This window comes from Phaseolus vulgaris, chromosome 7, assembly GCF_000499845.2.
Source record: "Phaseolus vulgaris cultivar G19833 chromosome 7, P. vulgaris v2.0, whole genome shotgun sequence".
Classification (NCBI taxonomy): Eukaryota; Viridiplantae; Streptophyta; class Magnoliopsida; order Fabales; family Fabaceae; genus Phaseolus; species Phaseolus vulgaris.
In genome coordinates, this window is record NC_023753.2 from 28188396 (window position 1) to 28213396 (window position 25001).

At 33.4% G+C, this 25001-nt stretch overlaps 2 protein-coding genes and 1 non-coding gene across 5 annotated transcripts in view; all 3 read right to left on the reverse strand.

Annotated features, from left to right (window-relative positions):
- LOC137829650 (protease Do-like 2, chloroplastic) overlaps window positions 1-11350 on the reverse strand; it is an 11717-nt gene extending 367 nt beyond the window's left edge. Inside the window, exons 1-20 of one of the 2 annotated variants that reach the window (XM_068636501.1) lie at window positions 10831-11350; window positions 9875-9925; window positions 9322-9395; window positions 9179-9242; window positions 8505-8549; window positions 7473-7580; window positions 6827-6904; window positions 6650-6716; window positions 6440-6498; window positions 5692-5791; window positions 5097-5176; window positions 3141-3197; window positions 2231-2334; window positions 1325-1412; window positions 1146-1231; window positions 1012-1036; window positions 849-920; window positions 586-636; window positions 440-500; window positions 1-349 (exon numbers count right to left, since the gene is read on the reverse strand). The exon at window positions 1-349 is cut by the window's left edge and continues 367 nt beyond it. In XM_068636501.1, the coding sequence (XP_068492602.1) occupies window positions 105-349; window positions 440-500; window positions 586-636; window positions 849-920; window positions 1012-1036; window positions 1146-1231; window positions 1325-1412; window positions 2231-2334; window positions 3141-3197; window positions 5097-5176; window positions 5692-5791; window positions 6440-6498; window positions 6650-6716; window positions 6827-6904; window positions 7473-7580; window positions 8505-8549; window positions 9179-9242; window positions 9322-9395; window positions 9875-9925; window positions 10831-11133 (1818 nt within the window). In that variant the 5' untranslated portion in view covers window positions 11134-11350 and the 3' untranslated portion in view covers window positions 1-104. Of the gene's footprint in view, window positions 350-439; window positions 501-585; window positions 637-848; window positions 921-996; window positions 1037-1145; window positions 1232-1324; window positions 1413-2230; window positions 2335-3140; window positions 3198-5096; window positions 5177-5691; window positions 5792-6439; window positions 6499-6649; window positions 6717-6826; window positions 6905-7472; window positions 7581-8504; window positions 8550-9178; window positions 9243-9321; window positions 9396-9874; window positions 9926-10830 lie in introns of both variants that reach the window. The other variant, XM_068636500.1, reaches the window with a different exon arrangement.
- A 450-nt stretch (window positions 11351-11800) lies between these two features.
- TRNAP-AGG (transfer RNA proline (anticodon AGG)) lies at window positions 11801-11872 on the reverse strand. The gene has a single exon. It is a non-coding gene; the product is annotated as a tRNA-Pro (tRNA).
- Window positions 11873-14265: 2393 nt separating this feature from the next.
- LOC137829651 (U1 small nuclear ribonucleoprotein C) lies at window positions 14266-17036 on the reverse strand. 2 transcript variants are annotated; one of them, XM_068636502.1, is made up of 7 exons: window positions 16900-17036; window positions 16757-16803; window positions 16630-16672; window positions 15890-15931; window positions 15542-15803; window positions 14779-15051; window positions 14266-14622 (listed from the first exon to the last, which is right to left on the reverse strand). In XM_068636502.1, exons 2-6 carry the CDS (start codon window positions 16762-16764, stop codon window positions 14792-14794), a joined length of 615 nt encoding a protein of 204 aa, XP_068492603.1. In that variant the 5' UTR covers window positions 16765-16803; window positions 16900-17036; the 3' UTR covers window positions 14266-14622; window positions 14779-14791. The 2 variants fall into 2 exon arrangements, with proteins under 2 accessions (XP_068492603.1, XP_068492604.1); XM_068636503.1 differs by having other exon boundaries at window positions 16757-16853; window positions 16968-17011.
- Window positions 17037-25001: the final 7965 nt, after the last annotated feature.

The following is a 25001-nucleotide window of genomic DNA, read 5'->3' on the forward strand; positions in this document are numbered from 1 at the left end:
TGCCTCATACTGTTGCAGCACTTTCTGCAGTCCAAAACTGAGATTGCTTGCTTCAAATAACCCCGCCACATGAAACTTTACTGATATCTTTAGGTGCAAGTTTCTTATGCCCAGAGTAGTCCATCAGAGCCAATTTCAAAATTTGAAACTGGGCTATCACCAAATTCCTGGTTTGCTGGTTGATCACCTTCTGGTGTATCCACATAAGGTTTCGAAAGATCAGAAGATCTTCCAGATGGGATTCCATAATCACTCAGTATGGAGGATGAAGCATCAGAAACAGCTTCTCTATCTAAAACAGCTACATAGCTATCTTCAAATTCAAAACTCAGATACCTGTCCTCGCATGCTGAGCAAGAGAGAAGTAATAGAACAACCCTGAGAGATATTGTTAAAGAAAATGAATGCACAATAATAGATAAAGAATGTAACAACTTACAATCAACGAGATGCGCAAGGTGATGAATGTTTTTAATTCGAGTTCCATTGAATTTTACAACCTGAAAAAAAAAAAAAATCAGTTTAGAGAAACATGCATAAGTATTGGGTATGTGGGAGACAATCTAACATATGGAAATGACTTGCCTGCTGATTGCCCATGTCTTCATAACCTATGTTGACTTCATTTGCCAAGACCTGTCAAATAGAGAGAAGCAAAGCAAACTTATAGCACACAAAGCAACTAAATATCCGATTAGAAAATGGCAAATGCTATGACATTGTTGAATAAATTAATAAAATAGATCAAGGCAAGTAAAAAAGTGAATGCCATATGTGATGCAAGAATTTCATGAATACAATCAAGCTATACATATGCATAGTTTTTTGGAAGTAATCCAGCAACCAACCTGCGAAAGAATTACAATCTGCTCCCCTTTAAACCTTGCTAATGAATAACGTGCCCTTGCCAATAATTTTAGCTGACCAAGAAAATAAAATAAATCTCAGTCACAAAATAATTGGATTTCAACCTTTTGCTTTAAGATTAATCCATACAAATTCAGAAGTTACCCCTATGGAGTCCTCACATTCTTCCCTGCCAAAATATTCATGATGAATAAATTAAATACTAAATCGCAACACCCAACTAAAAAAACGAAAGAACAAACAATGTGAAATCTGCAAATATAATAAATACAACATACTCAATCAATGGCTCTGAGAGGGGTGTGAACACTAAACCAGCAATTATTAGATAGGAAGGCTGACCTTCATCCATGTGATAGGGAACCTTGAAGACAGGAAAAAATGTTGCAAAACAAATAGCATCAGATCAACAGTATCATAAACTCGATTGATACCAAAATTCATTGATGTCACATACCAAATGAACTCGTGAGTTTAGAACAACTTTAGTTTTCATAAATGTCCCTTCTCTGATGATACCAAGCTCTGCAGTATCACCTGAAAATCTGTTTAACACCATTACTATAGGATTCAATTTTAAGAACATCAGCAACCAAGAAAAGCAAATGCCAAAGGCTCTGAAACTTGTCTCATCATATTGTCAAATGAAACATTTCAGAAGCTTCCCAATAAACCACCTAACGAATATATCCAATGTAGCATTATTTAAATGATCTTCGCACAAAATTTTGAAGTATATATCCTCAAAAACCACAACTTAATGTAGCAAAGCATTTATATTACAACGCATAGAAAAGCTGGGGAATGGTCAACAAAGTATAAAAGGGGTTGTTAAGTTTGAGAAAACATTTTCTTTTATAACTTTCAATTACAAAAATGTCACCTTATTTTCACTTTATTTTATGTTCCAAAAGTTTGTAGATAAACAATGAAAACTTTTTATTCTTTTTTGTTTCTACTATTTCCTTTAAAAGCCTTTGAAAATAGGAAAAAAAGTGAAATAAGGTGACATTTTTTGTAATTAAAGTTGAAATAAGAAATTCCTAAGGCTGATATTGCTGTTTGAAGTGTGTGGTTCTAGTATCACATGCTGAGATGTGTTTAATGCTTACAGTTATTAGAATCTAGGAAGTTGAATCACTTAATATAATCCAAGGGGTAGTCTTCTCTATTATATATATGGATGATATGTAGAATCTATGCACTACATTCTACAAGAAAATAAAATCTTTTCAATCACTAAATTTCCCCCTCTAAATTCAGAAATTTTCAAGTTGTCAGCTCACAAATACAGTATTTGTATAAATTTTATTCGCAAATTATAGTATGATAATACAGAGATTATGGGAATGAAAGCCCCTACTTTTGACTAATGAGGGAGTGAAAGGCTATTCGCTCATTTGTTCTGAATGGGACTGTTCCTTCGCTACCAACACGAATATCATCAAAGCTGACAATCACATCACCCTGTAATGGCAAGTTTAATCAGAAAGGTTAATGCATAGATCAATGGGGCTTAGAAAAACAGAATTCACACTAACATCCAAGCGTGCATCTTTCTACACTTTTTACTTTAAAATGTCAATGACAAAATACCTGAGACGTCATTAATGATTTTTAAACAAGGATAACAAAGACGACATGCACACATCAAGACAGTTTAGACACCTCACGGGTAAAAACTTTCAATTTTTTAACGCAAGCAATTATTGTGATAATGGACCAGTTTGTTGAAACCTAAAGTAACTGTTTCTGAAGAAAGAAATTTTTAAAATAATCACTTACTTAAGAAGCAAATAAAATTTGCTTATTAAATAAGTAGATTAGATAAACACAATAAGGAAAGCAAAAATATGTTCATTTTATTAAATAAACACTTTTTTAAAAAATAAGCACAAACAAACTCACCCAGTATCTAGACCCCCAAGCTAGCCCATCCTTTATTCCAATAAACAAATAGCATTTCTCAAATTTGCCTGACCCCTTACCTTACAGTCTCTGTTTATGTAAAATTCAAAACGAAACTCCGCATTTTAACCATTTTACTAGACCATAGAGAAGCTTAATGGATTATTTTAGAGGAATTATTCAAAGATTTTAGTTGCCTATCCCTTATGGTCTCTGTTTATGTAAAATTCAAATAAACTAAGCATTTTAAGCACTCTACTAGACTGTAGAGAGAAGCTTAATAGAGTATTTTAGAGGAATGATTCAAGGTTTTAGTTAGATGCCATTCAAGGACAATATCCTGCAAATTAAAATATCTCTATTACCTCCTTTAATACATTAGTTGCATCAGAAGTAGGTTCAACTCTACGCACCAATACACCCTGCAAATGCCAATGTGAAATATCAAAATTTAGTGCTATGAAATGATTGTTGAAACTCTAGAGTTGAAGTGAGGGTGAAGGAAAAAATAGAAAAAAAAAAAACTCAGAACAAAATTTTGTTATAATGCAATATACTCTGTTTGTATTAATAATTAGATCAAGTCCTAGTATAGTACCAGCCCAAGCCCAAGGCCGCCAACACACTAAACAATGATATGAATCATGGAGTATAATAAACTTGGAAACCCCTCCTAAGATATCATCTAACATAATCCAAAATATTCTAATTTATATAAGAAATATATTATGGGATTTTTTTCTATATATTCTTACATTCTCATTCAAGATAAACCATAGTAATCTTTTAGATATTTACAAATGAACAATTTGGAAAGTAAATAACATAATTTATGTGCTTCCAAAAAGTGTGGAAAGGAAAGGATGCCAGAACAACGAAGAGATGAGCATTGTAAGACAGACAACCAAGCAAGACAGGTAGAATGATCACCATCTTGAAAAACTGGTTTGAATATTGCATGACCAAGGAAGAAGAGACTTCTCAATAAAAGTTGCTCAGAAGAAAGTTTCTGGCATAGCAATAACTAAAACTTCTCCAAGCTAGTCAACAACAGCATTGGAAGTTTCAAGCAGTAGTATAATTGAGAAACTCAGAAACGGAAATTGAAATTAATGGTTATGAACACTAAACAGAAACAGAAAATACCATGACTATTATTCATGATAGGAAGAGAAATTACCAATGTGATATGACATGATTAATGGTGAGGGGAGAATATCGCAGCAGTGATTCATCTGCGGTTAAAATTGCATCTTTATTTCATATACCAGGCGAGTGTTGAAAACCAATAGTAATACCAAAATGAAAAATGAAAGAGAGCAAAGATGAAGACTTTAATAAACTAAATTGGAAAGGGCACCCTGGAGAAGATCACCGTAAAGAGAAACGTAGGGATACAATTGCACGTAGATGGAAGAAGACAGAGTTTTGACTGGTGTAATTGGTGTGTGCCAATGAGAAAAAAAATACGGAGATAAAAATTGTCAAAGTGGAATTCTATATTTTAGTGATGGAATCAAGACACAGAAGATGGTATTGCCATAATGCTATCTTGAAATTATAGGGTTTAGGTATGGGTGGAGAAACAAGAGAAAGAATATTTGAAAATAATAAAATATTATTGATAAGGCGTGAAATGATATACACAATACTGACTTACTGATTCGTTTACATTGATACTTAAATCAAGCAAGTAGCACAACCCCAAGCACACAAATGCAGTAAGACTACTAACTAATTATGATGAAATGTGGAAAATACTCCTAAGAGGTTATCTAGGATACTCTAAATTGTTTTTCAATGATATTGTGCGCTGTTTTCTACAACTCTAAAAAAATACAAACATGATATTATAAAATCAGACATATCATAAGAGCAAAAGTAGTTGTACAACATCACAAGAAACATTCGATAATAACAGGTCCTACCAAGTGACACTGAACCATGTCAAAAATCTTTGGCCAATACCAGAATATCACAAATATGATCATCAAGCAACTATCATTGCAAGTGTTCATTCAAATACTCTCATTCTCTCCCCCATCCACCTGCCTTAACTAACTCCTTTGACTTTAAGTCCTTAATGAATGATCCATCTAATACAAGCAGACCCCACATGTACAATCTCACTGTAATCTTTAAGAGTTATGAGCATATCACTAGTTAAATAATTCATACTGGTATATGCATGTACTGTTTAAAAAGTTGGAGTAAAAACAAAATGCGAAGATAAGAAGGTTCCAAAAGAACACATGTGGCTAATGGATACTGGCATCTGCAAACACCACCATTCAAACAAATCATCTCCATACATAGCATACCTCATTGGACTGTACTTTCAACCATGCACGTAGTGCAGGGTTCTCTAGCTTCTGTATAAGTACTCCAAGGCAAGGGAAACCTAGGAGTAAAAGTACATTTTCAGACTATCAGTACAGTTTCCATATTAAGCTTGATCAGGAGGCATAGTTTATGATAGAATATAATATGCTTTGTGAAATACAATAGTAAGCTTTTTTTCTTTTTCTGGAATCAGGAGATACACCTTGGAAAGAGTATGTGAGAAGCGATAAGATGCAAACAGGGCTCAGGAGGAGTGAAAATTATAGTGTTTGTGTGGTAATTGTTTCCTTAGGCAGCTATTAAGGTAGCCATGAATTTGATTTATTATTTCTGCTATTTCTGTCCTTATGCAGTTATTGAGGCTGTTATAAAATGGTGACTGTAACTACATCATGCATTATGTGTATGGGGCTAGGATGTGGTTATTGATAAGGTAGTTTTACTAATCAAATTGTTTATTCTTTACTGTAAAAAATCAAATTTTGTTTCCAGTAATAAATGCACAGTTCTTACTCAAATAACATGCCATGCCAAATCTATCAAATATAACCATATTCTAGAAGAGTTTCTTACCAGTATACCTGCCATTCTTTTCGTAGTCGGTCAAAAAATGAGATACAACAGTTGTAGGAATCACGTATCCAATATTCTCAGCCTCTTCAGATCTGAAGACCTAGAGGTAATGTCCATAAGAAAATGCCGCAGATTAAGAAAATACAATATTAAAGAGTTTCTCTGTTGTTGTGAATTGTAATCACACATGTAAATCATTTATATATAATTATTCAAAGAATAATATACGGAAACCTAATAATAGTTAATGGAGAATATCCCTAATTATCAGTTGTATATATTTCCCTAATTACTACGACCAAATAGTTAGGATAAGATACACTTATTATGGTATGTCAAGAACCAACTTTCCTAGAAGCTTAAGTTGTGAAGGCTTGTTAATGAATTTATATTTCACAACTTATGCTTTAGGCTTTCAGTGCGGACAATGTACAAGCCTTGCATACCTTATGCTAAAATTCGATGTCTAATCTAGACAAATGAGGGACAGCAAAGAATGATAACCTAACTACTTTCCCAAAAGCATAAGTTGTTCAAGAGAAGACTCATGAATAATTTCATATCTAACAACATCTAACGTAATATTATTTCTTAATTAACATAACTGAAGTAGTCATTTTCTCTAACAGGATTATTTAATGTCCAAGTTCACAAGTGTGTAATCATTATCTTACAAAGAGGACTTTTCATAGAAAAGTATCCAAGCCAAGTAATGATACATCAACTACTTGCTTGCCAAACAATCTACCTGAAATGCTACTCCAATGCACTCCCCTTGGTCATTGAATGCTGGACCTCCGCTATTACCTAAAATTTCACAATTTTGAGCATGTCTATCAAGGAGATATTTCAATGGTGGGTGACAGATATACTATATAATAGGAAAAGATAGAGTAGAGAGAAGTTTTTGCTAGAGAGGAGGAAAAACTTAAAGTTAACCACTTTAAGACATACTGACCAGGATTTATTGCTGCATCAATTTGAATGCCCAGCAAATCCGACGATCCATGAGCATATGATGTGACCTAGTTAAAAAAAAAATTCTAACTGAGCACTAAGACCATAAATCAGAAAAGATTGATTGATTTGACACAGATGAAATGGTAAGTTTTAAATTCAATTCAATATATCAAACCTCTATACGAGATACAACTCCTTTTGTCACTGAAATTGTGTCTCCTCCAAGAGGATATCCCACAACAGTTACAGAATCCTTCAAATCAGAAACAAAGCACATATAAATTTCACCTTTTGAACAGAAATATTTAAGAAAAGTTATACAAACCATATAAAATTGGCCAGTTAATTTATTTATTTATTGCACTTTTAATATATATATATATATATATATATATATATATATATTAAACCCCACATCATTTGAGTAGTCGGTGTAGATCACTAGGAAAATAAATCACTTACTATTTTGTCAATAGAATTGGTGGGGAGGGTGTACAAAAGGAGGAAGTGAGAAAATTTACCCTTCCCAGCACCAGTTAATCTTGCTGAACAGGTGTGTAATAGTTTATGCTATGATAACAAATATTGACCTCATGATATCAAACAGAATAGTTCCCAACACTTAATAGCAAGAAAGAAAATAGAACTATCATCATGTACCTAACACTACAGGAGAACATATCATTTCAACCTAGTTCTCTAAATCCATTATCTAACACTGTCAGAGGCTGTTCACATATAATTCATTAACAAATTACTTAACACCTTTCTTTAGAGAAGATTACAAATCAAGAAATACCAGAACAAAGACAATTTTACACCTGAAGATGTGGCAAACGTCCAAATCTGAGAGGTTCCACATCTCTCCAAAACTCATCACTTTCTACTGAAAGCAAAGCTATATCACAATCAATACCTCTAGCCAAAACCTGTACATTCCATCAATTAGTAAAGTAAATATATGAACAAGTGTTAAATATTGAAGTCTCTAAGTATTTCTGTCAGTTGAATAATATCATTTGGTTAGAAATACTTAATAGGGGTCTTTGATATTTATTTATATAATATATATATATATATGTGTGTGTGTGTGTGTGTATAGTTGAGACTAAAAATATATGAAATAAAGGCCAGACTTTTATAGTCCAAATTTTACTTACAAATATGTACATTTTCCATATTATCAATAAATTATGCTTATGAACAAACTTTTGTGAATCGTGAAAGCATTTTATGTGATACTATGCTTATTGAAAAACTTAAGACTGAAAATATGAAAAAAAGATCTTAAGAAATTGATTATCTCTTAGCTAATCTTTGTTATTTATAGAAGAAAATTACAGCAGGAATATCTTGGTAATTAATGTTAACAAGTAAACAGCTTATAGGTACCGCAATTAGCAGTTTTCCACTACAACTACTAACTACCTATATTTAATACCTATTCTAACAGAAGAAAAGTATCGTTTGCAATTTACCTGAATTAACCCATAAACTTACAAAAAATTGCACTACCATCCCAAGTTGCAATTGGGTGGGATATACTTTCCTAAGTTTTACAAATGACTATAAACTTTTGCCCATGTAAAGGTGACTTGTACTCTGCAGTGTACAATTGAAAGTTTTTAGCAAGGTATAACTTAGAAAAGCAAACCCTATAAATAACCTTTTTTTTCGGCACTTACAATTATTTTACAAACTAATTCGCTAATACTTTCTGTAGTCACTATTCTCTGGTCTTAGTATCAAGGATAAATGAGATAATATTTCAAGAAAATTGTTCTAGACACCTAAAGTTTGAACAGATAATAGAACAGAGAAAAAACTAAGGCTTCACACCAGACACACCTTACCTTAGCCACATATTTTGAATCATCCCCTCTTTTCTTTACTTTGACCTGCAATCATCCCAAAAGAAAAAAAAAATTATAACCATTGAATCTTCTTAACTTCCTTTACACATAAGACCTTAAAAATAATCAGATAAAGTAGAAACATCAAACAGATACCACTTTAAAGTTTTAGTTTTATTGGCCATGTTATTAATAGCTCAGTTATACAAATTTGTAAAATGTTAGTATTTAACACAATTAAGTTATTGAGCCAATAGGTGTTGCCAATTTATCTAACAAAGACAAGTTCTATCAATTACCTCTTCTGTTATTTTTTTTCTCTCTTCAATCTAAGCATCAAGAATTTGACTAATAAAGGTGAGCATTATCATAACACTAAGGTAGTTGCTTAGTAACATGGAGGTCAGGTCACTAGTTCAAATCTTGGAAATAGCCTCTCACAGCATGCCAGGGTAAGGTTATGTGCCCAGAATCCCACTAGCTGGAAACTCATGCATTGGGCTGCCCTCTTTTATATCTGGAAATTTCTCCTAGCTATCCACTTTTGGTTGACTAGTTTATAAGATCCACTTAGAAACAAAATTAAAAGGACTCATAATAAACCCATTAATTAATTTATATTACAAATTACAAAATCAACAATTTACTGAAAATGGGATAATTAAGAAAATTACCTGGGTATCATGTTCCACACAATGTGCATTCGTTAATAGTTTCCTGTCTCCAATCATAAATGCACTGCACAAGATGTGACGTGTAAGATTAAGAAGTAAGGATTCTTACAATTCCACCACAGTCAAGGTTTTCAAAATCTTGCCTTCCAGTGCTTGCGTATTGTCTCTGTTTTTGCCAAGGAAGTGAATAATCTGGGGCAGTATGGGTGCAGTAAACCTAAAGATGTTATAGGAACAGGATATATTATCAAAGAAAATCCACACATGAGCAATGAAAATATAAAGTATAGCACAACAATATTATAAGAAATTAACAAGGATGATTGTTTGTTGCTAAAAAGAATAGATACTGCTTTAAGGCACTTTGAAGGGAAAAAACTATGGGCAGTATAGAAAAGAGACTATGTTGACACTAGGTAAGGAGTCAGATCATATAATAATTAAATGAATAAGAAAGCAGAAACTTGACACCATTAGATAACTCAAAGAAATCTGAGAAAGTTCCACACCAAGGTGGGGAACTAGCCAGAACACACAACCAAAATAGATGCATGAAGTAAAAAAAACATTTTTAAAGTTTTTGAACTTTGAAATTTGAGGTGCAACCGCACCTCCCCACCTACACTATGTCTTCAAATCCAAAGACTCGAGACAAAAACAATTCTTAAGCAGTAATAAAAAAGGTTTGAACTTCACCTTCACAACAGCATTAAGGAAAGCCGAGTCTTGTAAATCACTTGGTTCCACCTGAAATTATATAATTATCTGAAGTTAGGCTAACCATGTAAAGAGAAACATTCAGTTTGGCTAAGCATCTTAAATATCACCAGAAAAAAGAATTGCCACTTTCATAGAATATATGTCCTTTTCTAATATCCTTTTTAAATACATCTTCTGACATTATATCCCTCTCCTCATTTCCCCACCGGCGTGTATAGGTTGGCATTCTACGCCCACAATGGAAAATTACTCTTTAATGGCCTAAACCCCAAAGTTAAACTTAAAAAGAAGGCAAATTCAGGAGGGATTCTTGATACGAAAATCAGCATTCCAGCAAGCCTTTTTAACAAATTCATCAACCTAAACATATTTTAACCAAAACAGCCATACAGGTTTGTGACAAATATATCAATGACTAACACCTGTTAAAGTTTCCCTCTCATTCCAAGGTGAAGAAGCATGCCACCAGAAATGGGAATCAAATCCAAAACCTGTTTGCCAATGGTGTTAAGACCTACCAGTGAAGCCAACACTCACTCCCCGGCACACCGTATTTTCAATTCAATAACCAGACATGCTGCAGCACAGCTGCAAAAACACTGCTTTATGTTTAGACTTTCCACAACACAAAATAGTGATTAAATTTCCACGCAATAACTGAAGCACCCCAAGTTACATTACAGTATGCTGGAAGGGGAGGGAAGGATGATTCTTCTATCCAAAGTCCAAACACACCCTTCCTAAAAAGCAAAACCCAAGTTCTTAAATGTCACTGCAACCACATAACTCCCGGCATAGCCGCCACGGTAGCACCTCAAATTTGAAGACAGACACAACTCACCCATTTCAGCATTTTACAGCTTCAGGTTGTTCCAGACACAAACCATGTCAATTTAATGTTAAAAAGTAAAAGGGTAGGACTGTTTGCATACCTGCTGGTCCTTGGAATCAAAGACATGGTCTTTATTTTTCCTAAGAAAGCCAAAAGCTTTAGAAGAAGTTGGTTGGGGTTCCACCACATTCCCTCTGGAAGGCCTTTCATCTTTAGACTGCTGCTTCTTGTGGCTTGGGCCTTCCTTTTGGCGATTGGATTTGGAGGAAGAGGAGGAGAGTCGGTGCGAGTGATTGCAACGGATAGAGGTAATGATGGGTCTTTGTCTGAATGAGCAACGGGATTTAACAGTGGAGAAGAGCGCAGAGGATAAGGGAATGCAACTTGATAGTGCAACAGCCATTTCCACAACACAGTGAGTGAAAAAGAGAGAGAAAGGTTGCAAATTGAGTTTGTTTGAGTTCAGTGTTGGAGCAGCACCATTCCTACTTCTTCATGTTTTCGTTCCTTTTCCTTATCCTCTCTCAGCTTCCAACTCCTCAATTCTATCCTACGTACAAATCATTTTAATTTTCATGTTTAACCGGTTTTTTGTGTTTCACTGTTCTAAACCTAAACCCATTTTTTAAATTTACTGCTAAAATAACTTTATATTATTTTTAATCACTATCTGTAGTAACTGTTTTCTATATATAATTATCTAAAACTCATATTACTAATGTAAGAAAAGTTTATTGATTTTTATAAGAGTAATGCTTATAACAACTCTCTAATGTCTTATTCTCAACACTCTCTTTATTATTATTGTCTCAAATGATTAGAATTGTAAATTTGGTGAATCTCATCTTAAATTTAACCACTTTTTCTTCTTAAATGTCTGGTGTCATTCATTTTTACAATAATTATCCTAAAATTTGAATTAATAATAATTTTTAATTGTTTGATAATATAAATTTATTTTAACTGTAAAAGTACAAAAATAAAGTTAATAGGATAGTTTGAATTGCAAGTAAAGTGGAAAGAAAAAAGAATTTTTTATTTTTAAAGAAAAGAATAATAACAAAAAAGAAGGGGCATTCCGAGAATTGAACTCGGGACCTCTCGCACCCTAAGCGAGAATCATACCACTAGACCAAATGCCCACTTTGCTTTTAATATAATATTTACTATTTAGATAAACATTTTCATACTAGTTCACCATTTTAAAAATAAAATTATTTTTAAAATGTTTTAATCCTGAAATACATTTTGTACAATAGAAAACATCTAACTAGTTTATAAAAAACACTTGTTTTGAAACAGTTTTCAAAAGTAAGTTTTAAATAAAAAAAAAATAATGATTTAATAATGTGAAAATGTTTTATTTAAAACGTGAGAAAAGAATCCCACCAAACTGTATTACCAATTTTCATTCATACTTCTACTTATTAGTCATTTGTACAAAATAAAAACGTTGGTTGTACTCGAATATCTGAAAAGATAATCTCTTGGAAGATATACTATATACAAAATGTGTTGGTATGCTCTATCTTATATTTGAAGTTCTCATAGTTTTATCCTTAAAAAATACGTAATAAAAAAAAATATTTATATTATTTTTAATCTTAATTTATATTTATATTATTTTTAATCTTGATTTCTAAGCGACTTGTTCCTATTGAACTTATTGGAACACATCATTTTCTTTGTGTTCATTCATTAGTTCTATTTTCTTTGAAATTAATGAAGTGGGAACTTTTACTATTACTTTCCATATCATAAACACTATTTACCTTCACTTCTTAAAATATTATAAAATTTCATTCACCTTACTCCATTTTTACTGAAGTGAAAAACTTACTTCTTAGAACAAAGTGGAAACTTCGTCTTTAGTAATATCACTTGATTTGATAAATTCTTCATGCACCCGCACACCTTACCTTACCTTACATCTGCCCAATCCCCTTTTCAAATTTCCAAAATTATCTTTTATTGTGTGATTGAAAAACTGAAATTCAAAAAAATATATTCTGAAATAGATTACTGTGTCTCAAAAATGAAATTTCAAAACTGAATTCAAAAATCAAAATTTCATTTCAAAAAAGCAATTCTAAACAAAAATTAAAACTTATTTTAGAAAAAAAAAATTAAAACTTATTTCAGAAAAAAAAATTCAAAATTCAAAAAAGTGTTCTGAAAATTCAAATCTATTTAAAAAAAGGTTCTGAAAATATATTTTATCCACATTCACTTTAACTTTTATTTAAGGACTCTTTTCTTATTTCACATAAAAATCGAGTACTAGAGGAAGTAATTGCCTTGTGGTTTTCGGTATCACGCATGCTATATTGATCAATGTGACATCCTATTTAGATGAAAACTAAAATTCTTAGAGTCATTTTCAGGAACCCAATTTTCAGGGGGCAACTAGGTGAAATGTCTTCATAACAATTAATTTTTAAAAAATAATTCAAACTGGACAAAGGATATCATACGATTTAAATTGGACAAAGGAACTTAAAACTGATGTTTGATTTGCGGGTAATTTGATAAAGATGTGCAAAAAAGTAGCAATATAATTAGTAAGGGGAAATGTTGTTCCCTCATAACTTAATTACTGAATGAAAACATAATGAATGGAAAAAGTTATAACAGTGAAAAAATTCATAATTTGAGACCATAATAAAAGAATGATAATTTCTAAAATTTCAAAGGGGATGCAACATGCAACAAGCAAGACCTATAGGGAGAATATTACAGCTCAACTTTAAGTCCGTACTCTTATTTAATCTAGCATTGAAATGTGCTTACCATGGGCGTACAAAAATTACCGTTTAATTAATGTTTTCTTTTACAAATTATATAGTTTTAATAGAATAATTAAGTTAAATGGTTAAATTGAACTTGTTAGCTTTATAAACTAAGGGTTTTCACTAAGCTGGAGGAAGACAGTATATGCATTATAATTTTAACGAGACTTATAACTTTAAAGTAAAATGAAACATGTCATACCATTGGTTCTAAATTAAAATGTTTGCGATCAATAATATTACTAAATGATGGTGAGATGACTAAAATGGGGAAAAAGTCATTAGTTATTTGTGATAAAAAAAAAAGTAAACTACCAAGAAAGTTTTATCTCACTGTTATATGTTTTGGTTATTGTCATCAGTGTTAGACTCTAAAGGAAAACCGTGAAAAAAAGGTAGGAGTAGAGTAAATTATAATGTTAAGATGGAGGTGTGGCCACAAAGGAAATTATAAGACATGAAAAAATGGTATATAATGAGATATTAGCACGACACCTACTGAAGAAAAAATGACCAAAAATTCAGTAGAAGTGGTTTGAAGAACATTACAAATAAAACAAAAGTGATGAGAATAGATTGCATGGTTTTTTTAATTCTTGAAAAGGGAGAAGGGGAGACCAAGAAGAACATTGAAAGAAGTAATATCTATGAAGATTTGGTTTAACCGAGGGAAATGGCATAAGTGATCTATGTAACCGACCTCACATTGTGAAATAAGACTTTTGTTGTAGATCGACAAGCAAAGCTTTTAAAAAATTCAGAGCCAATAACACAATATGAAATTATGAATTTTTCTCCAAACCTACAATACAACTACATTTATCACTAATAAAACTCATTTTAAAAATAAACTAATTGCAGAACAGAAGCTATCATCAACAGGCCACATCGGAAAAGTTATAGCAATTGGCACTTGACATAAATCTTCCATCAAAAACGTAACTTATAAGATTTTTCCTGCAGTCAAGCTGATGGACATGCTACATACCAATGATTACTCTACATATGACCAAAAGTCCTCATTTGATGAACAGCTGGTAGGGAGAGCACAAATAGCTCTAGTCCTAAGATTCCAATAGAGAGATAGCATTATGCGGAGAGATCTGCATAACACAAAAAAAATGAAATAGGAAAGAATGGTAATTAGTAGAAATTCAATGGATGCTTGAGCCCAGCAACTACAATGCTTTCTCCCCGAGTTACAGTTGAACAACTATTGTATTTGCATAAAATTCAACAATTAATATAAAAGATCATACCAGTTTAACCAGGTCAGTGATTGCCGTCAGGTGCTTGAGCACTGGCATTGTAATTATCATAACCTCCAGATGATGGTGCTGATGGATTGGCTTGGTACATTGCTGACGATACCATAGAGGGAGCACCATTGGAAGCTGGGGCAGCAGTGCTACCAGGAGCAGTTGGAGGGGGAGCTAGTGAAGGGGGCCTTGGTAGGGTATTAAGTTGCCCCGGCATCTGGGGAGCACCAGGTGGGGGTAACATTGGAGGCATGGTAGGTGCAGAAACATATCCTATATATTCCAATTGAAAACCACTTACATCAGATACTGGGTAATAAAAGAACCGATTTATAATGCTTGAACTTGGCTATCAAGTTTTTCAGAACTTTCAGCATTAGATAGAAGTTACAGCTTAAAAATAAACTCCTAACCATAGAGAAGAAACGGATAAAAACATAGATAGGTGTTCTTGTCCAAAACTTATTTTCTATATTTAACAAAATAATTATTTTTAATACAGAAAATCCAAAGAAAGAAGCGCCATATTAAAGGAAATTTAAATAACAAGGTCATTGCAATAACAGAAACCAAAAGTAATTTGTGGTTAGCTCTTGGCATATGCATAACAAGAGTCACTGTTAAGATAATAATTGAAAGAACACATGTCTGCATGTAAAATGCAAAGACAAAAATATGACAGCCCAAGTCAGATTGAATGTTTCATAAGAGCAGATGGAAGTTTTATGTACTTCACAAAAGCAATGTGCAAGATTAAATTCACCTGGTGGTGGTCTAGGAAAGACAGGTGGTCTCATCCCTGGCATTAGTGGTTGGCTTCCAGGTACTTGTGCATTTCCAGGAATAGGCAGTCTTGGTGGTGGCAACACAGGAGGAAGGTTTGGCCTCTGAACCATCATATGATTATAAGCTACACCAACCTGCTGAAATGCTGCAGCTTGCCCAAGATGTTCTTTGATCCTCTGATCAATTAAACTCTGTGTTTGTTGTTCTTCAAATTGCTGGTAGTAGGTTCTCACATTTGCCTGAAGATATGATCAGATATTAAACGCTATGAGTACAGCGTACATTGTAGTGCAATTATTCCAAGAAGCCAGAAATTTCATGGTACCTTGTGTTTGTAACCAGCATTGTGCTGCTTTCTAACAGATGGCTGCAATAGGACACAAACAATGTGGCTAACAAACCTTCATGAAACACTAATAAGGATTAAAGTACACTTTTAGTTCCTCTACCATAACAAATGTGCAATTTGGTTCCACAGTAACGTCGAAGTTAATCCCCCAAATTTTTTTAATTGCCACAACAAAAAATCTTTTATCAGTTTTCATTTACCTAAAACATTCAAATCATCATTTTCTAAACAAAATCTCCACAAATTCACCTATTAAATCATCTTAAACCCTCTTACCCTCAAAAGTCACCAATAAAGATATTATATTTCACCCAAAATCAGAAATCCACAAATCTTCACCCTTCTTAAAATCATGGCACATCCTACAAAATACTTCAAATCTCTACCTCATTTTTCATCCCAAATTACTCTCCAACCCCCAATTATTTGAGTTAAAAAATGAAGATTTGAGGGTTTCATGTGCAAAACCTTAGCCATAATAAAGAGGTCACTACACCTGAGAATTCCACATGACATAGGAAACACTAAACATTCAGTTTGCAGCTGCACCTTATTATTGCCAGGTGTAGAATCTTTTTAGCTGGCTATGACTTGATAGAAACAATAAACTATTTTCAAATGCATTTTGCCGGTACAACTAAATGGAACAAATTCACTAGACTAAACTAACTTCAAAGTAAAGGGGGGAAACACAATTGACGAGGGAAACAACTTACAGAATCGTGGGTCAAATAGGTGTCGCAGTAGTCACAGTAATACCTGAATGCAAAATCGATCAAGAAAAATAAATACCGTGGATTCATGAAAACTGAAATATAAAGGAATCCAGAATTTTCTATGTACCGAGGCATGACTGTTTCAATGACAATGAGTCCCGCCAAAAACCCTAGCTGCAGTGGAGCAAATTATCAAAACCGTGAAAGGAGAAAAACTTAAAACCCTAAAAAATTAAAGAAAAAAAAAGAAGAATGAATGACGTTAGTAACTTGAGCTTGATGTTCAGGAAGGAAAGGTTGAAAAAAAAATGGAAACAATGAGCGATTAAAGCAGAGACGTTATGCCCAGAGCACCGAAGTTTCTGGATTTCATCACGAAGAGCTAACAATTTATAGTCTGATTTGATCTTGAATTTATTATGTAGTAAATACCAATTCAATCCCTAGAAAAGTTTATAAATAATTTTAGATTTTTTAATCATTTTTATTTAAATGGATTTTTAATTTTTTTATCATGAGTCTTTTTTTAGTGAGTTTCTTTTATAAAATTTCACTTTAGTAATTAAATATATATATATAAATGGATTTTTAAATTCAAGTCTTTCTTATATACAAAGAATACAATTCATTCATAATTTTATTTAAAAAAAACTTAAATCATTCATAGAAACAACAATTTAGGCATAGTGAATAAATCAATAAAATCCACTAAATGAAACTTATCATCATAATTTTTCTCTCATGAAATAATTATCCTTACTTTTCTTTCTCAATCATTGTTAACACAAACCTAATTCATCTCAAACTATTGTTACCTGAAACAAACCGTTCTACGTAATAAAAATATCAAAATATTTTACTCATTTTTTTTATATTTTTCACGTTATGCAATTGTTTTAAAATACAGTTTTTAGCCCTATGTTCCAAAATTAAACAATCCAAGAAGTGAAAAATAAAAAAACTTAGTTTATAAATGATTGTTTAAAAAAAATCGATTGAAAGAGTTAAATGTAAATATTCACAAGTATATTTGTAAATATTTATTTAAGACTTATTTTGACGAGTCACACTTTAAGAAGTAAAAAACTTGTCATTGTAATATTTAAGGAATGAGGTAAACACATGCTAAAAGTTTTAGTAAGGAAAACTTATATATATATATATATAAATATTTCTTACTGTGGAAGTGATTAAGTATACAATCATTTAGTTTCTAATAATAATAATTAATTAGATCAAATCCTTCAAATTCCAACTTTAATTCCATGATGCTAAAATAACAATGTTGAATGATTTCATTACACCAATTTAAAAAAAGGTAACCAAACTTCTTATCTTAAAACTTATTTGATTTAATTGATAGGTTAAAAATTGTTAATTAAATTTCTTAACTATAATATAAAAATAGAGTTTGACAGTGTTTTTAAACACAAATTTAAATGGAAATGTCGTTTGAAAAAAATTCAATGACAATTTTTTGGTAAACAACCATAACCTATTTTGTTCAATATAGATTATGGTTTTGTGACAAAGGTTGCATATACCTAATTACTACATATACACTATTGTTTTACTTCACTTTTTAATTAATTTATATGTGATTTTAAACACATCATGTAAAAATAAGAAGAGCTAATGTAAAACACTTAATAATTATTTATTAAATGAAAATAATTTATTTATATTTATTTATTAAATTAAAATAATTTATTTATATGATTTATAATGGTTACATAAAAATTTTACTAAGAAAAAACAAAGTAATAATGAGTAAATAAGAGTGGCAAAAGTTTATGTCAATAAAAATTGGAGTGGTTTTATAAGTAATTAATTTTTTAGACAATTTCACTTTACAATCTTCTTTAAATGAATGCATTAAACAATTTAAATTTAATTTTAGAATTTAAAATTTAATAAGTCATTGAATTGTTATGATTGAAAAATAATTATATTAAATAATAAAATTGTAATTATAATGTAATGTGAAGGAATGAATAATCCATTATGATATTTGAGCATAATGGTGGTCTATCATGTCCATATTAAATTTTCGTTCAATTACTTTCATACGAAGTTGGTTTTTGTTCTAGTATAAACTTTAGACCTTCTAGATAGATACTTGTAATTAGGAAACAATAGATTTTCGGTGTGGATTAGAATGTTAAAAAATTTCATGTTGATTAACTGACGTAGTATTATAATACGTTAAAAATTCATTCATTTGTTAAAAAAAAAATTAATAAGATTTATTTCAATAATTTTTTTACTATAAATATTTAAGAAATCTAAAATTTGGATTAGAGAAAAAAAATTCGATGTTGTAATAAAAAAATGAAAAACATATTTAACCCATTTTATAGAGAGATAAGATTTTCTTTTAAATTGGATTTTTAAGAGAAATTTTGTAATATCAAGACTTTCACCTATTTTCTCTTCATGGGTGAGGGAGGCTTACCCTACTTTCCTTTCACTTAAATAAGAACAAATTCCTAGATTCAAATATCCACTTTATAGTAAATATGTTGAAACAAACAATAAACACGAAGAGTTTTTATTTAGGATTTTTAAAAGGGTTGGCAAGATTAGCAACACTACCCTACATCCAATTTAATAAGGATTGATTTAAGTTGAATTTAATAAAAATTAAAAATAAATATTTCTTTTTTATTTAAGTTATTATATATTTTTTTTTTCAAATTTTAAATATAATAATTTTATACATTAATTATATAAGATCAATATGTTGTAATAAAATAATATTATCTAAACACATATCATCATACTTTAATCCTTTCTTAGGAAACAAATCAACACAACTATTATCTTTCTTAAAAATATATTCAGTTATGAAATGGTTAATTGGGAAGTTAAAAACTTGAAATTTAATTAAATAATCAGTAATGAGAATTTTCATATTTATTATGCCTTATTGCCTATCTTCTTCTGTCTGAAGGTGAGTATAGTGTTGCAGATTGAGATGGTTGCAACTAAGGATGAGCTTCTGATAGAGCTAGGATCATTCCCTTATATTCGAGGTCAAGGGAAGAAACCTCCAAAAAACATATAAGAGAGAAGATAAGAAATAGTTATTTTCTTTTTTTCATTTCTTTCATAATGGTAGTAATTAAAAAAAATGATCCAACGCTAATCATTGGCAACCCACAATATTGGGAAACAACAAAACAGAATTGGATTGCGTATCTACACCTATGACTCAACAGAAAAACAGAATTGCATATGAATCAACATAATTCTCCCTTCACACATAGTAACTTATGTAAGTGGGTTTCCGGGTAATTTTAATGGGTCTGGACGATTGGACCTCTGCATTCCTATCATCACCCTCCTCTGGGAGAACCACCTTGTCCTCAAGGTGAAACTTGTGTTGAAGATCATCTCTTCTGAGCTTGTGTCTTCCATAGCCAAACCAAGCCGCTGCACCAATACCAAGAGAGAAGGTGGCGAAGTAGAAGTATCCCATTTGCGGTCCAAAATAGCCAAAAATTAAACCAAGGGATGGTTATCTTGGGTATACGGTGGTAATGAATCAGTATTGTGAATGAGTGGACCTTTGTGAAGTTTCAGGAAAGAGCAATGAAACACGGGGTGTATCTTTGAACCAGAGGGTAAATTCAAACAATAAGCAACTGCCCCAATCTGTTTTGTGATTTGAAAATGACCATAAAACCTTTTAGATAATTTATGATATGCAAATTAGAAATAGAACTTTGGCGGTAAGGCTTCATTTTGACATAAACTCAATCTCCTATATTATAGGATATATCTTTCCTTTTGCTATCAACTTGTAGTTTCATGGCAGCTTGAACCTTGAGCAAACGGTTCCTTAATTTGAGAAACATTTATTGTCTAGAAGCCAACAAATTGTCAACAACTTCAATGGAAGATGAACAAAGCAAATAGTGAGGTATGGATGTAGGACTTTTTCCATACATAAGCTCGAAAGGTGTAACTCCAGTAGAGGAATGGAAAGCAGTATTGTAAGACCATTCTGCTAGAGAAATAAATGTGTACCAACTGGAAGGTTTAGCAGAAACAAAGGAACGCAAAACTGCTCAAGTACTCGATTAAGGACCTTCGTTTGACCATCAATTTCAAGATGGTATGAAGTGCTCATGCACAGTTTTGTGCCAAATATTTTAAACAACTCGCGCCATAATTGACTGATGAAAATGGGGTCACGGTCTGAGACTAGGCTACGAGGGAAGCCATGGTGTTTGCAAACCAAGTCCAAAAAAACAGAAGCCACCTTGAAAGCCCCATATTTTGGAGGAAGTGAGCTAAAGTGAGCACCCTTAGAAAAACGATCCACCACAACAATAATAGTAGTATGGCCCTGGGATAGTGGTAGCCTGATAATAAAATCCAAGGAAAGGTCTTCCTAAATGGTTGTTGGGATTGGCAGTGGCTGAAGTAAGCCTGTCGGTTTCTTGGTCTCATACTTGACTTGTTGGCAAGTGCTACATTGAGAAATGAAGTGTCGAACATCCTTGTGCATGTCAGCCCAGTAAAAACGTTCTTGCAACCTATGTAAGGACTTTGCTACCCCCATATGGCCTCCCAAAGGAGTCTTGTGGTATTCCTCCATCAATAGCTATTTAAAGTGATTAGAAGGGTCGAGCCAAATCTTTCCTTTGAAGAAAATGAGACCATTTTGAATTTTATAATCTATAAAAGAGGTGGGGTTGTGCTGTATTTGTGTGACTAATTTATGGAAATTGGGGCTATCAATTAAGAATTTGCACAAGTCCTCCAAGAAGGTAAAATTGGGCATGGAAAGCACGAAAAATTGACCCTCATTGTGCTCAGAGATGCGAGATAAACCATCTGCAACAATATTGCTTTTTCCCACTTTATATTGGATGGAATAATCATAGCGTAGTAGTTTGGAGAGATACACTTGTTACTCAGGTGTTTGGATTACTTGAGACTTCAATTCCTTCAAGCTCTTATGATCTGTTAGAATGACAAATGGGTGACCCAACAAATATTGGCGCCACTTGCGCACAACTGTGGTGATCGCATGAAGCTCCCTAACATATGTAGAAGCTCACTGTAATCTAGGACAAAAAGGTTTGCTAAAGAAAGCAATATGAGGTTAATGTTGCATGAGAACACCCCCATGGCCAATCCTGATGCATCGGTTTCCAAAACAAAGGGAACAGTGAATTCAGGAAGAGCAAGAACCGGGGCCTTTGTCATAGCTTTCTTGAGGCGTTCAAATGCTAATTGTGCATTCGAATTCCACTGAAAACAATCCCTGTGCAACAAAACAGTTAGAGGTGAAGCAATAACTGCATATCCCTTAATAACCTGTGAGTCCAAGAAATCCTCACAAGGACTTAATGGTGGTGGGAACGGGCCAATCCAACATGGCCTGTATTTTTTATGGCTCAAGTTCCACACCCTTTTGGGATACTATGTGGCCGAGATACTCCAATTGACGTTTACTAAAGAGGCACTTGGAATCTTTGAGAAAGAATTGTCCATCTCGCAATGCCTGAAAAACACACTCCAAGTGGGAAAGGTGTGCTTCGAATGAGCAGCTATATACAAGAATGTCATCGACGAACATAGTTGCAAACTTGTGAGAGAATGGTTTGAAAAGCTCGTTCATGGTTGTCTGTAAAGTGGAAGGGGCGTTACAAAGCCCAAATGGCATGACTCTATATTCGTAGTGGCCTTGTTGGTGCGGAAAGCTGTCTTAGGGATGTCGTGTTCATCCATAAGGATCTGGTGAAAACCTTGCCTCAATCAAGTTTAGAAAACCAAGAGGCATTGGCCAATTCATCTAAAAGTTCATCAATTGTCGGCATTGGAAAACAATCCTTTATGGTGATCGAGTTTAAAGCCCGGTAGTCCACGCAAAAACGCCAACTCCTGTCCTTTTTCTTAACCAGAAAAACAGGGGGAGAAAATGGGTTGTGGCTGAGTTGAATCATACCCGAGGATAACATTTCATCGATCCGTTTCTCTATTTCTCCCTTTTGGAAGTGAGGGTAACGATATGGACACACATTTACGAGGTTAGAATTGGGTAGTAAATGTATTTTGTGGGTAATATTGCGGGAAGGAGGGAGTTGAGTAGGTGTCTGAAAAATGGTATGGTATGCAGTCACGAGGGATGCTATTTCTGGGATATGTTGGTTTGGGGTAGGGTCAGTGTTTGGGGATTTGGTTTCAGTGATTGAAATTTGAGAAAATGCAAATGCGGCATTGGTTTGAAGGAGTCGTTTGATCTTTTGTGCAGAGGCGTCCACAGGCTTGGTAGGAGCATTTACACAAAATCGAACGAGCTCCCCATGTTTGATAAATTGCATGGTCATTGTGTCATAATCAATAATGATGGAACCCAAACGTTTGAGCCACTAAATCCCCAATACAATATTCGCACCACTAATAGGGAGTACATGTAAGCCACATCAAAAGTGCACCCTTGAAAAGACACAGTAGTGTGAGGACACATGTGCAAATAGTCTAGTACTGTTTCATTGCCTACCGTGACCTTTAGCTCGTGCGTAACTTCTGTGAGTAGTGCGAGGAATTTAGCTACCCAAGTTTGCACAAAATTGTGCGTGCTACCACCATCGATGAGGATAGTAACGCGAGATTGACCAATCTGTCCATATAAACGAAATGCTTCAGGTGCAGAGGAACCCGAAAGAGCATTGAAGTTGATTTGGGAGTCTGTGTTGTCAAGGTATGGAGGGAGGGATTCAATGATGGGAGGAGGTGGGGGGTCAGGGTCAGAATATTGATCATCATCCTAAACGATTAATAGGAAGAAACGAGCCTTACAATTATGGTTGGGACTAAATTTTTCGTCACAATTAAAGCAAAGACCCTTCTCTCTACGGACAACTCTTTCCTCTAGGCTCAACTTACGAAATTGGATTTTGGGTGGGGTGGGGAGAAGTGGGGTTGTGGTAGTGTTGGTGGTTGTGGAAGGCACATGTGTAGTAAGTTTACCCCTGTAACCGCGACGACGGTTCTCAATCTTGTCTTCGTGGAGTTTTGCTAGGGCCATGGCTTGAGGAGGAGACAAAGGTTGTAATACTTGAACCTCTCTATGAATGTCCGGTGAGGAAGGGGGTGGGTGGGTTGAATGTGGTGCTGAGAGAGTTCTGTTGCTCGAAAATGGAATCGATTTTGAGGGAAAGTTCATGTTGGTTAGAGGTGAGGGTGGTTTGATTTTGGGTGAGGCGAAGAACGACCTCTTCCAGGCGGTCGAAGGTGACTTTGGAGCGCGTATTGTGTTCGGTCAAGGTGGTGAGAGGGCAGTTTAGACCAATTGATAGAGCTAGGGTCACTCCCTTGGATTCGAGGTTAAGGGAAGAAACCTCCAGAAAACATATAAGAGAGAAGATAAAAAATAATTCTTTTCTTTCTTTTCATTTCTTTCATCATGGTAATTGTTCTTACAACAGGGACCAAGAACACTCGAAATAGGTTAACAAGATTAATTCTTCACGCAAATCCTTCAATCTTGGGTTGGACACTATCTTGGGCTTAGATGCTATCTTGGGCTGGACACTTGGTTTCTCTTCACGACAGGTGCTCTCGGCTTCTCCTCACGGCAGGTGCTCTCGGCTTCTCCTCACGACAGGTGGGGGTACCTGCAAGTCGCTCCGATGCCCAAGTCAGAAATGGTTTAATATTCATCAGATAAAATCACTCTTACCTTTTTCTTACTCTGAACTCCTATTTATAAGATTTCTTTAATGGGCTTTCCCCTTTACTCTTGGACTTTCTTTCTACACCTTTTTTATTATTTGTGCACCCCTCTTGTAAGTTTTTATCTAATTGGGCTCTTATTTTTATATAATATTTATATTTTTGTTTTATTCTTTTATATGTCTTTTTCGCTTTCGGTCTAAACCTCTCGGTTTTAACCTAACATCTCTTAGTTGTTTACTATGTAGTTCTCGGCTTGAACCTCTCGGTTTTAGCCTACCAGTACACTGGCCCCCCAAGACAGAAATACTTTAAGCTTAGGCAAAAAATATTTGTGTCTTAATAAAATATAATAATTTTGACATTTGATTTGATTTGATATTAAATGCCTCAGTTTTTGTGCTTTAGTTTGCTGAGTTTAATTGATTTGACGTGAATTTGTTGTTTTAACCGTTAGATTATACATTTTTGAACGGTTTCATATTGCTTGCAACGTTTCGAATTCTAGGGTGTATTTTTGGGTTATAAATAGGTTCTTCATTCAAACCTTTATGAATGTGTGTTTCGTTGCCTATTGAAAAAAGGAGCTCATTTTCAATCTGCAATCAGTTCTTGCAAAGGTAATATGTCTCTTTCAAGTTTTTCTGCTTCTGATGATTTTTCGAGTGCGAGTGGTGAAT